This window comes from Condylura cristata, unplaced genomic scaffold (assembly GCF_000260355.1).
Source record: "Condylura cristata isolate star-nosed mole 26May11 unplaced genomic scaffold, ConCri1.0 scaffold00005, whole genome shotgun sequence".
Taxonomy (NCBI): Eukaryota; Metazoa; Chordata; class Mammalia; order Eulipotyphla; family Talpidae; genus Condylura; species Condylura cristata.
In genome coordinates this window covers 65,150,789-65,162,425 of record NW_004567106.1, presented here as the reverse complement: position 1 = coordinate 65,162,425, position 11,637 = coordinate 65,150,789, and the positions used below count along the sequence as shown (strand labels likewise).

Below are 11,637 nucleotides of genomic sequence, written 5' to 3'. Positions count from 1 at the left end.
AGGCACACTCAATTCTCTTTGAAAATGGCTGGTACTCCCAGGTGTCCCTGCCTGTAGCCTTATTCTTCCCTCTCAAATAAGTGCAAGGCCACTCACCTCCAGGCTGCTTGGCAACCTGGATTTCTGTTTCGTGTCAGCTCTTATGCTGAATGGAAGTGCGTGGCTTGTAGCATCTTCCTCTAATAGCCCTTTAGATGCTGACGCGTGTGATGAAGACCAAATCTCGACCATGGTTCCCAGCTTCTCATGTCTGCAGTGCTTCTAGGAATAAAGAGGCTGGCTTGGCTGTTTTTGTGGGAGTAGTGGGCTGTCCTACTCTGTTACATGTGGTAAGCCCTAGGGTGACCCTATTTGAACCTCAATTTAGGGTGTAAGTTGTCAGGACAATGGAACTCATCTCATCCCCTCTGGGCTCTTCTGGAGCTGGATAAGTAATCAAAACAGCATCAGATGTGCTAGCAAGGGAATAGATCAATAATATCATGATGTAGCTGGAGAATTCTATGGTTGGGCATTCTAAAGAATAATGGGGTGAATTGCATTTAGGGACCAGTAGTCAAATTAGTGGTGGTGGGGGAACAGTAGTCTGTTGCATCATAGATGAGAAGGGGTTACCTCATCTTTACTTTGAGGGCAAAAATGAATTCATTGAGAAGCCAAGGTTACTGATGAACCTGCAATTGGATGAGACCCCTTCAGACTGCAGCCTTCGAGGTTATAAAAGGAAGAACAGTGATTGCTTCTCCAGTTAGAAGAGAGAAGAAACATAGCATATGACCGTCTCTTCTCCCATGAGAGAACGGGCAGAAGACATGGGCAAGAACAGGTGTTTCTTCTCAGCCTCACAGTATTTCACTGCTCTTGACTCGAAATCCTCTGTAGCCAGAGCTGGAATCTTGAGGAGACCAGTTCTGAGAATTTCTGGGTGGTGTGATTTGCATACTTTCCACAGTAAACCTAAGAGTAAATATTTCCATTGCTTTTTCTCCCCTTTTTATTCACTTTAACAAGCATGTCTCATCCTGTTCATCCCTTCATTTAATCATTAAATCATTGAAAACAAGTACTTTGTGAAGTGCTATGGGGACCACCTGTTACGGACCAACACACTAAAAATAAAACAGAGGGGCTATTTTCAAACTAAGTCTTAAGGCCACCCATAGATGACATGGCTCCCAGCTTTGAAGCACATGTTGTATGCTAGATGCTTCTACTAAACATATCCTGTCATTTAGTTCTTGTAGAGAACCTTGTAAGGTCCTTATTCTAAGGCAAGTCATATTAGAGGCAACTCATGCTTTGTCTTCTGTGCCTTCTCGCTGTGTATGATTTTCTTGAACCTTTGCCCTGGACTTTGGGAAACAGTGATTTAGGAAAAGAAAAGAGTGCTAAAATAGGTCTAGGGTGTTTCTTCCTCCTCGTAGACTGGGATAAAGAACTCGGTCCTCCCAGGAGCCTCCGTAGATGAGGCGTTCCTGATGCTGTGTCCGACAGTGGTTATCCATCTCCTGCTCCCTCTCTGCAGTTGAGTTCCTCTCTGGGCAAAGCTTGCAAAACCCGTGGTGGCATAATTTCTGCTTGCTGCTTACACACACGTGCACACACACATGTCCACACACAATCACAGGTGCTCTTCCTTCTTCAGAGTGGCTTCTCCAAAACCAAAGTGGAACCTGCCACTACAGTAAGTGAGTAAACTCACACGGCTCCCGTGGTATCTGCACCTCGACAGGGAAGAGCTTGGGCTTTCTGCGCAGAGTTCACGAACACCCTGTCACTTCTTTGCCTTTAGCTCTGTCGCGCCCTCCAAGTCCGTCCTTTCTGTAGCTTGCCCAGTGCCCACGGAGTGTCGCCCACATCCGTAGGCTGTTCAGTACCCACGTGCCCCTCTGCAGTCTCTACCATCTTACTTGCATGACAACACCATCCGGGAATCCTCGCTCCCTCCTAATTTAAGAGCGATGATCACCCTGGAATCCCTCTAGTCTGACAAAGCCTTTACCGCGAGGCCTCAGTGAGACTGGGCCTGGGGTAGTTGCCAGACGAGGGCATGGGGTGCAGAAATCAGCATCGCTTCTGCGATAGGGGGTGTGATCACTTTGGATGCATACAGGAAAAAGTAAGTGTGTGAGCAGTGTGTGAGCAATGACTGAGTGACACTCCCTGATCTTTATAGCTGTATTTTTTTTTTAGTTTTAGTTTTTTTAGAAAGGAGATTGGTTGGGTTGCTGGGGAGCACCGTTCACGTAAGTAATCAAGATGGCATCAGACAGGTTGATAAACGAAAAATCAATTTGTGCACGATAAAGGAAAAATAATGTGTGCGTGGAGAATTTAGAGAGTGATAAATTCTAAAGCAAAGTGGGGCCAACTAGGGATATGACCCTGTATTACAGGAGCTGGACCTGAGCGTGGGGAAAACTTCACATGAGAGAGACCACAAGGGGTGACCTTGTCTTTTACTGTAAGAGTGAGAAGAGTTTTTCAAATAGGGAGAACATGGTCACCTATCTCTGAATGGGACCCCATGGTGCTTCCCCCCCACAATGATATTCTCCTTGGCCACAAAAATGGGGAGCAGCGATCACTTCTTCCTTTAGGGAAAGGGCAAGAAATGAGATAAGGACAGGCTTCTCTTAGTCTCGAGGGCCTTCTCTGCTCTTAAAATAATCTGCTTTCTTCAAGTCATAGTGAGAGTGACCGTGACCCCCATTGGAACTTAGCGCCCCGTTCCCAGGTGACTGTGACAGCAAGAGGATTACTCCACACACCGAGACAGGCCGGTCCTCCTGGGGAAACCGTCCTCACCTCACGACTTCATGTGTTCCCCGCAGCTTCATAGACCACGTCCGGTTCAAAGACCCGACTGGAACGCTGCCTTTAAAGACAGGGGCTCTGAGAAATCAGTCTTTTCAGGGTGCGGGACTGATGCTGTGAGCCGCCTGTGTCGCTGCAGCCTTACTGCTCTGAGCCCCTGTGTTCTGCTTGGCCTCGTCCCCCTGGATATTCCCCGTAACTGTGCGGGCCACAGTCAGGACTCTCACGGGGTTATCATCCTCTGGGACACAGGGATGACCAGCAGTTTCTTTCTCTTCTAAGGGCTCTTTTAAGACTGTGCTGGTGTGGGGGGAGGGCAGGGGTGCGCGCTGTGGAGAGTGATCTGAAAAGCCATAGGATGCTTGGATTGTGTTCTTGCAACTTCTTTGGGACTTCTCTGAAATACACGACGTGCTGCTTTCTTTTGTGAAAAACTGGAATTTGGGCATTTGGAGGCTTGAAAAGAGGAAAGGGGGAAAGCACTAACAATTCCACAGGGCCAGGGTGGAGCCAGGAGGATGCTGAGGGGTTCCAGCTGAGAGCCCCTTGCAGCCCCTGCTTTTTCAACTCCTAATTTCTTGCCAACTCCCTCCTCCCTCATTTTACCCCTCCAAGAGACTTTTGTGTGGGGCACATTTTCCTCTTTTGTCTTTGTGCTCCCCACTCCCACCCCATGGCCCCCCACTGGGTATCCTGATAGAAATCCCGCTCATGCATTTCCTTTTTGGTTTCAATGGTTTATTTTGTCTTCCCTCTTTTTCTGCCTTCAGTCTTTCTTTCTTTTTTTTTTAACCCCCCTTTTTCTGCCTCTGGTCCCCTGAGAGAAAAAAAAAAAAAACGACCAGCACCCCGCTGGGACAGGATGACGGTGCCCTGAGCCTTCCCAGTGCCTGCTCTCCCACATCTGTGTGCGCTTTTGTCCGGAGGCAGAGGAGGGTTTGGGATGCTTGGCTGGCAGCGTCATGGAGACTCACGGGAAATGAGGTCTGCAGAGAGAGGCCGCAGGGAGGCGGAGGGAGAGCCCACGGGATCTGGATGACTTGTTGTGGGAAGCAAATCGAAGGATCCGTGTTGCAAAAGGCACAGCATGTTCTGCAAGTACGGCCTTGATCCGCAGGAAGCTGGGTGTCTGATGGGAGAGCCTCATGACTCAGAGCTATGAAGGGCAATCTGTAAGGCTCACCCCTTCCCCCCAGCACCCCCAGGCCCACCCAGGCCCTTGCTCCTGCTGGAAGCTCGAGGAGCTGCCCCCTTTGGCTCTCCTGGCTCTCTTACCTGCTCATTCAGGTAGCCCCTCGCCTCGACTTTCTCTTTCCCTTAACTTTTAGTTCTTTTTCCATACAACTCTGTCTTTTCCCATACATGCTTCGATTATGGATCTTTCTCTGAGAAAAGTGTGATTGAGTGGGGTCCACACTGATTTGAAAATGCCTCTCCACTCATTTATTCTGGAAAGCAACCTCTGTCCCATGCACTCTTGCGGAGAAATCGTCATACTTACTGCCGATCAGTAATCTAAGTGTGTTGTATGTGCTAACACACCTTTTTTTTAAGAAAAAGATTTATTTATTCATACAGAACTGGGGTACAGGCCAGAGATGTGGAGGGTGAGAGGATTCACCAGGGACAGAGTGGGGAGCAGAACAGACAGATCAATGAAGTACACTGCTGAGGGGAGCAGTGGGCGGGTCAGGAGAGGTCTGCCGCGCCATGTGGTCACTTCCAGGGCAGGCGGGAATTGAACTCACACAGAAGTAGCTTAAGCTTCTCAGTGCTGTGCTTTAACCCACTGCACCACCAGGAAGGGCCCGTGTTAACACACTTTCTACACGCCAGGCCCGCTAAGTTTGCTTATCTCTGTTTGGCAGGGGACAGAAAAGTGAAGCAAACGGAAGTTGCTAGTCACAACTCACGTGTGTTATCAGACATGGTTTCTGCCCTATATATTCCTAAATCCCAGTGAGAGAACAGCGTGTGGACAGTTAACCATGGTGCAGGGCAGTTCTAGTGCCTTCTGCTGGATTCATTGACCACTGGCACAGGGCTGGGGAGAGCCTGGTCACCATCTCAGTTAAGTTTCACAGAGAAACTTACACCCAGCTCCTGCAGTCGGGATGTAACAGTTGTGTTCTGCTTTCACGGTTGTGATCAGTGACAGCCTGGAGTAGATATTTTAGTAAAGCCTTAAAAGATCAGAGTCAAGGCCCTCCCTGGTGGCGCAGCGGGTTAAAGCGCAGCACTGAGAATCTGAAGCCACTTCCGCATGAGTTCGATTCCCGCCTGCCGCCTGCCCCGGAGGAGACCACGTGGCGAGCCAGACCTCTCCTGACCCGCCCGCTGCTCCCCTCAGCAGTGTACTTCGTCCATCTGCCTGTTCTGCTCCCCACTCTGTCTCTGGTGAAGCCTCTCACCGCCCCTGAGCCTCTGACCTGTACCCCAGCTCTGTATGCACAAATAAATAAATCTTTAAAAAAAAAAAAAAAAGATCAGAGTCAAGACTTCTTTGGATATGTAAGGAACACTCCAAAGTCTCTGCTGACGGGATGATGGTATTCCTTCCAGTTCCTTCCAGGAGGTGGCAGGGGATATAGCTACATGTAAACTACCCACCCCCAAGCCATTGATTGCCCACTGACGGGGGAAGGAATTCCGTCTATTTTCTTTATCTTTCTTCTGTTCTCTCCCGTATAAGTGAGACTCAGATTGACTTTCCAAAAACTATAAATGCCATTTTCTTACACTTTTTCTCTTTCAGGAGTTTTGTGGTCTTTGTGGCTATTTTTATTTATCTGATTCCTCCTTCCTAAACATGCTCCAGTACCACTAAGCAGCACACACACTAAGAGCTGCTTCCAGTAGTTCTGTGCTTGTGGAGGGCACAGGAAGGGAAGAGAGGAAGACTTGCCCTCGATACCTGGCATTCACCATGCTTTGTCATCTGCAGGCCCCTCCTGGCCTGATGCCAACAGAGGTGTTTTGAGCAGGTATAAAGATTGTTAAAAAAAAAAAAAAAAAATGGGCTCTCCCTGGTGGTGCAAGGGGTTAAGTCTCAGCACTATGAAGTGGTCCACAGCCACTGTAGCTCAAGTTCGATCCCCGGCGAGGGAGTGACACACATGGCGCAGCAGACTTCTCTTGTCTCCCTGCTGCTCCCCTCAGCAGTGTGTTTCAGTAGATCTGCCTCTTCTGTCTCTGGTGAATCTTTTCAGCCCTCCCTCATCCGCCACACCTTTGGCCTATATCCCAGCTCTTGAGTGCTCATATGAGTCAATAAAAAATGTTTTTTAAATGATTAGAAAATGTACCTGTAGTGGTTCAGAATCGTTCCCCACTCCCACCTGTCACTAGCCAGCTGCCTCCCTTCCTTCTTCGAGGCCTAGTCACTGACCAGTGCTTGAAGTATTCTGCTGTGTGTGAGGATATGAAACGTTGGAGCTAATCACCCATCCTTCCAGAGCATTCCCAAAACCTTCAACAGGATTTTCTTAAGAGACTAACGAAGTGCTGTCCTCGCCTCTGTCAGCTGCCGAGGGTTAGAAGCCAGAGGCGCTGGTGAGCAGGCGCAAGCATGCCCAGCTCGCAGACCGCCACTCTGGGGCCTCCAGGGCTGGCTGCGGCTACAGAAATTCTCGTCAGAAATTCTGAGGAACAGGGTCCTTTTCTTCCTGGTCCCCAAGTCCAGAGTTCAGACAGTCTCTGGGTTAGTGCAGATTCACCTCACCTCACTCTCCCCACGGCCTGGAGGGCTGCAATCACCCCAGGAGCCTCCAGTGTCCACTCGGTTGGCCCAAGGATGGGGACAGGGCCACCGTGAGGCTGGGCTGCTCATGCTGTGGAATGCCTTTTACATCAAATGACTCGCAAGGTTTGCTGGAGCCATTTGAAAGATCTGTGGAGAGCACGTGGCATCGGCTGCGAGTGGGAGCAGCGTGGCCCTTTGGCTCCTCCTTCCTTCACTGACGTTCACACTGGACTTGAGCGTGGCCCACTGTGTCACGTCCGAGAACAGCCACTCAGTGATACCAGATGGCACATGGTGACTGAGCTTAGACACTGTATATCCTGTACCAGCCACTGCCTCAAACACATGGTACTGACTTGTAAAATCTCACAACCACCCTGGGACATAAGTATCTTTATTAATCCTAAATTTACCACATGCGGGTAGAGACAAAGATTAAACGAACCTGCCCAGGGTCTAGTCAGGGGCAGGTTGAGGGGTGGCATTGAACCCAGGGATGTCAGCCTTAGAAGCCTCACTGCTAATCACCGAACAGTGCTGCTTTCCACTTTTTAGAGGGGGTGTGTGTGTGGGAGGTGGGGTTCATTCGTGTCCCATAAGACTGAGGAACAAACGTGAATGAATTCAATCTTTGTGGAATCGTAATTTCTGATACATACTACAGCACTGTGAAAATCAAAAGTGTTCTCGCCCCAGGGGCTTCAAATAATTTTTTAGAGAAACAAGGCATAACTCTGAAAAGCAAGTACGTGGCAGGAGGACAGAACCAGATAAGTGCTACCTGCACTCCAGGACGAGAGGGGTTTCTTCCGCCAAAGGAGTCCTTGGGGGACCCTGCATGGTGGGGCTGTGGCCAGACAAAGAGGGCTGCGTGGTGTGAGGAGGGAACAAGCTCGCGGGGCTGGGAGATGGTGAGAAATCTTCAGGTTATTGTGCAGTTTAGCTTCTAGGAAGAGACAGTGGGACCAGTGAGAAAGGGCTGTTGCAAGGGAGAGTCTGGGAAGCACAGCTGAAATATTTGGAAGCAGGCAGCGAATGTGGTGACTCAGGAATCTAGATGAGATATTTTTCTTAGTTTCTTCATGCTCCTTATAGTCCCAGCAGAGATCCGGTAGGAGGAAGCCTGTTTGTTTAATAGGAGAGACAATTTCCCTGGTTTTAATGACCAGGAAAATGGGAGAGTTGGCTCTTGAGTGACCAGGATTGTAAGGGTCCCATGACATCACTGGTCATCTCCTTGACCAGTGAATGGCCACTGTGGTTAGAAAGCCCTAACCTCGTCATATGTACTCACACAAGTGCATTTTCCACCACAATGATATCCACCAACATGACCAGGATCATTTTTCTAACAACCAAAATACACGTTAGCTAGAACCACATTTGGTACCGCCACTGAATTTATTCTCTAACTCAAGTGAACGTGTAAGCGTTTCTCAGCCCCGGGCTACTGTGGCAAACGTCAAGCAAGGCCATGGAGTGAACAAGGCCCAGAGCAAACTGCAAGAGTGTCTCAGAGTCTAGTTGCAGGCCAGCAGGTGATTATGATATGACTGAACAGGTGTCATGATAAATAAGGTGACCGTGTTCCCCCCTTGTGGGCTGCCTCCGTTTGGATGATGAGCCAGTCACCGAGGGTCATGGTACCAAGCGAGGAAGCACACAAGCAAGGCGTTGAATGCGGCCTCCGGAGTGCAGGGGGCCTGTGGAGAAATGCGTCCGAGTCACGTGCAGGAGGACCAGGCCAGGGGCGGCAGGGAGGCCCCGAGAACAGGTGCAGAAGGCAGGGGGATGGTGGACATTGCAAGTGCTCTGTGCAGACTGACTAAATTAATTAGTGAACAACTAAACCAGTGCGAATGCACCACTCAGAGCATTGCCTTTCTTAGTCAGGCATTGAGGCCTCTGATGTTATGCATAACATCTGGTCTTGCAAGGGAAATGTTACGAAAAATAGAATTTTACCCGGGTTCTAAAATTAAGGCGATGCGACTGACAGGTATGGCTGCGTTCTTGTGGCTCTGACATTATACTCCATGGGCCCCCGCCCAAGTGCCGGTTGCTGGAAGATAAACAAGCCAAGCCCACCTCACTGTCCTCCCTCCACCCCCACCCCCCACCACCTAGGGTCCACTTAAATCAGTTCTCAGTTAACTTGATTGTAATTGATTTTCTTTCTTCAACTTGCAAGAAAGTTTTCTGTAGGCAGAAACCACATTCGTCTTGTGTGTCTTCCATTCTCTACCTGTTGGCTGGTGACAACTGAAAAAGTTCCCAGGACATTGTGGGGAATTGTGTGGGCAGCACCACACTGACAAAGAAACAGGAGCCGTGGGGCGGGCTGCACAGTGCTGGACACTGCTGAAGAGCAAGATCGGGGCCTTTGTGTTGATAGAACAATCACACCGCATCAGCTGTGAGGGGAAGGAGGACGAGAACGGGAGAGGGGAGCTAGACTACGAGCTCTGTCAGCTATAGCATGGGGCCGTGGTCTGCCCCCAGGCGCTTCTCACCTGCGCTTGACTCAGTGTTGACACCCAGCGGGAGACCCCAGCCAGAGTTTGTCTTATCACCAAGGCGTCCACTGATCAGCTCTGGGACCCCCCGGGCATTCCCGGTCAACCCTCATGAGACACACCTCATAGGCACCTTATAGGGTTGGCTCCTGTCTAAGTGACTGGGCCGTTCTGACCTGGCTTAGGAGTTCAGAACTGAGGGTAACAAGATGTCGCCAAACAGGCCGCTTAGGATTAGCAGACCCCGAGAATGTTTCCCTTTTGTTTTTCCCTGGTACTGCTGGTTTGTGGTCATTTCACCAAATGACCGTGACTCAGCTTTCTACTGCAATTCAATTCTGTGACTCTACGTTTTAATATTTATGCTAATTTTAAGCTTATTTTTGACGGCCACCTGCTTTTCCTCCCGTGTAGGACCTTCCGAGCTGGTGGATATGGCAGACAGCGAAACGTGAGTGTCGGGCTCCTTCTGTTATTGTCCTCAGAACCTAGGCGAGCACACGCTGGGCGATTTTGATGTCAGTAATACAAAGCCCACTCTCGTATTTCTCTCCGCACAGGCCTCATCTTCTAAATCAAAAATCATGCAGTTAACATTGGCACCCAGGGTCCTGCAGCGGCATGCGCAGGCATGGCCGTCAGCATTGAGCGCTCCCTACTGGTGACGTCTCCACAGTGGTGCTTCTTGCACAGCTGAGACACCTAAATAAATTCACTTCCCTTTACTGTCATCCATCACGTCAGCTCCTCCTCAAGCGGGGCTGTGAGAAAATGAAGCATAAGGACCTCGGGCAGCCACTGCCATGTCACGGTTCAGAAGGGGAGCACTGGTGGAAGACAGAGGCGTTCCCTGGGGGTACCCCCCGCCCCCCAGAACTGAGCACACCAGTTTAACTTTCTTATTCCTGGAGCGGCAAAGCAGCTAATCCTCCCCAAATAGGACGAAGAAAGGCCAAACACCTGACTCTCAAGGGGATGGGACGGAGCAGGGTGGGTGGGGAGCACTAAGTAGGACTGGAGGGGAAGGTGCCTGAGACCAGAGTGACGGAGGGGCATAGCCAGGAGCTCTGGACAGGCAGGGCCTCCCCAGAGTCTACACGCTCTGTGGAGCTTGTCCAGGCACCTACACACCCTCCGGCAAGGCAGGGATGCATCTGCTTTCCCCCTGCCTTGGGTTATCTAGGAAATGCTCTGGTGTTAAGCGTCTTGTCAATTTTGGACCGAGGATGGGAATTTCCTTCTCCTTGAGCTGCCTGTTAGAGACGGGACAATGGCCGCTTCCCCTGGCCGCCCTGCTGGGTGCTGGCCTCAGGCCCGCTCTGGATTGGGGACAGCGCTGGCTCCTGCTGTCTAAGTGCTCCCCTGCTCCTGAATATCCCGTCCCCTCCCACCTGCTACTCACAAGGAATCTGGGGGTGGGGCAGCGTGGGTGTGGCCAGGAGATCCCCATAGGCCAGAGGGTGGTCTATGGAGCACCCTGTATGCGCATGAGGGAGTGAGGGGGGAGTGCTTGGGTGGGTGCTCAGTGCTCCCCGGCATTCTTCCTCAAGATCCCCTCAGGCTCTAACTGGATGTCCACATGGGCAGAATTGCTCCCCAGCATTGAAACCCACGTAGCAGCGCCTCCTCTGATGTCACCTGAACCGACATCAGTAGTCTAAATCTGACCACACAGTCCAGCCAGCCAACACTGTTTAGGAAAGAGGCTGGCGTCAGATGCTCTGGTGAGTGGGTGACTAACTCGAGGGATTTCTAGACACCCTCACCCACGGCCTGACTGTGCCCCGCAGCCCTCACCCCACCCGGACAGGAAAGAGGCCCCGGAGCCCAGAGCATCAGCCGCGAGGTCCGCGCTCCGCTCCCGCCCCAGCCCCTCTGTGGCTGGTTTCCCATTTCATCTCTGATTTAGGGGTGAGACCGCACTGCACAAGGCTGCCTGCCAGCGGAACCGGGCCGTGTGCCAGCTTCTGGTGGACGCAGGAGCTTCCCTGAGAAAGACGGACTCCAAGGTAACTGGGCGCGTGCGCGCAAGCATCTCCCCCAAGACGGCCAGCGCGGCGGCCCCCACTCGTGCCCGGCCGAGGCGTCCCCTCTGTGCTTGCGGAAATGCCCGGGGCTCTGGAAAAAGGAGGAAAAAATAAAGTGCTTATTTGGAGAAACTGCAGTTTAAATGTATAAGCACAAAGGGAGGGTGCGTGTGGCCGGGGGTCTCTGTAAATCCCGAGCTCGCAGCCGCAGGCTTGGGGCTGTCCTGGCAGATGCCAGCGGCTGGTTGAGGGGAGGGGACACCCAGGAGGAGGCAGCTGGGACCACGTTGAAAGACACTGGACTGGCTACCCCAAGCCCCTGGGAATTTTCCTTCAGCCACACCACGCAGAGTAGCGGAGAATCAAGATTTACGGGGTGCCAGTGTGACTACCCTGGCTCCCCGATGGGGGGCCGGACTTTGAGATGGTTACAGTCTTGACTCTGGTGTCTTCGTGTCAGTGTTTTGCTTTCCTGTGCTTTTCCCTAAAAGCTCACTCCTCATGGTGGGGAGCTGCTCTACTGGGTAGACGCAGG

General features: G+C 51.3%; 1 protein-coding gene across 4 annotated transcripts in view; it reads left to right on the top strand.

Annotated features, from left to right (window-relative positions):
* DGKI (diacylglycerol kinase, iota) overlaps positions 1-11,637 on the top strand; it is a 276,637-nt gene that overhangs the window by 258,158 nt on the left and 6,842 nt on the right. For all 4 annotated transcript variants that reach the window (XM_012720852.1, XM_012720854.1, XM_012720853.1 and 1 more), the window contains 2 exons: positions 9,490-9,526; positions 10,985-11,084. In XM_012720852.1, the coding sequence (XP_012576306.1) occupies positions 9,490-9,526; positions 10,985-11,084 (137 nt within the window). The remainder of the gene's footprint in view (positions 1-9,489; positions 9,527-10,984; positions 11,085-11,637) is intronic.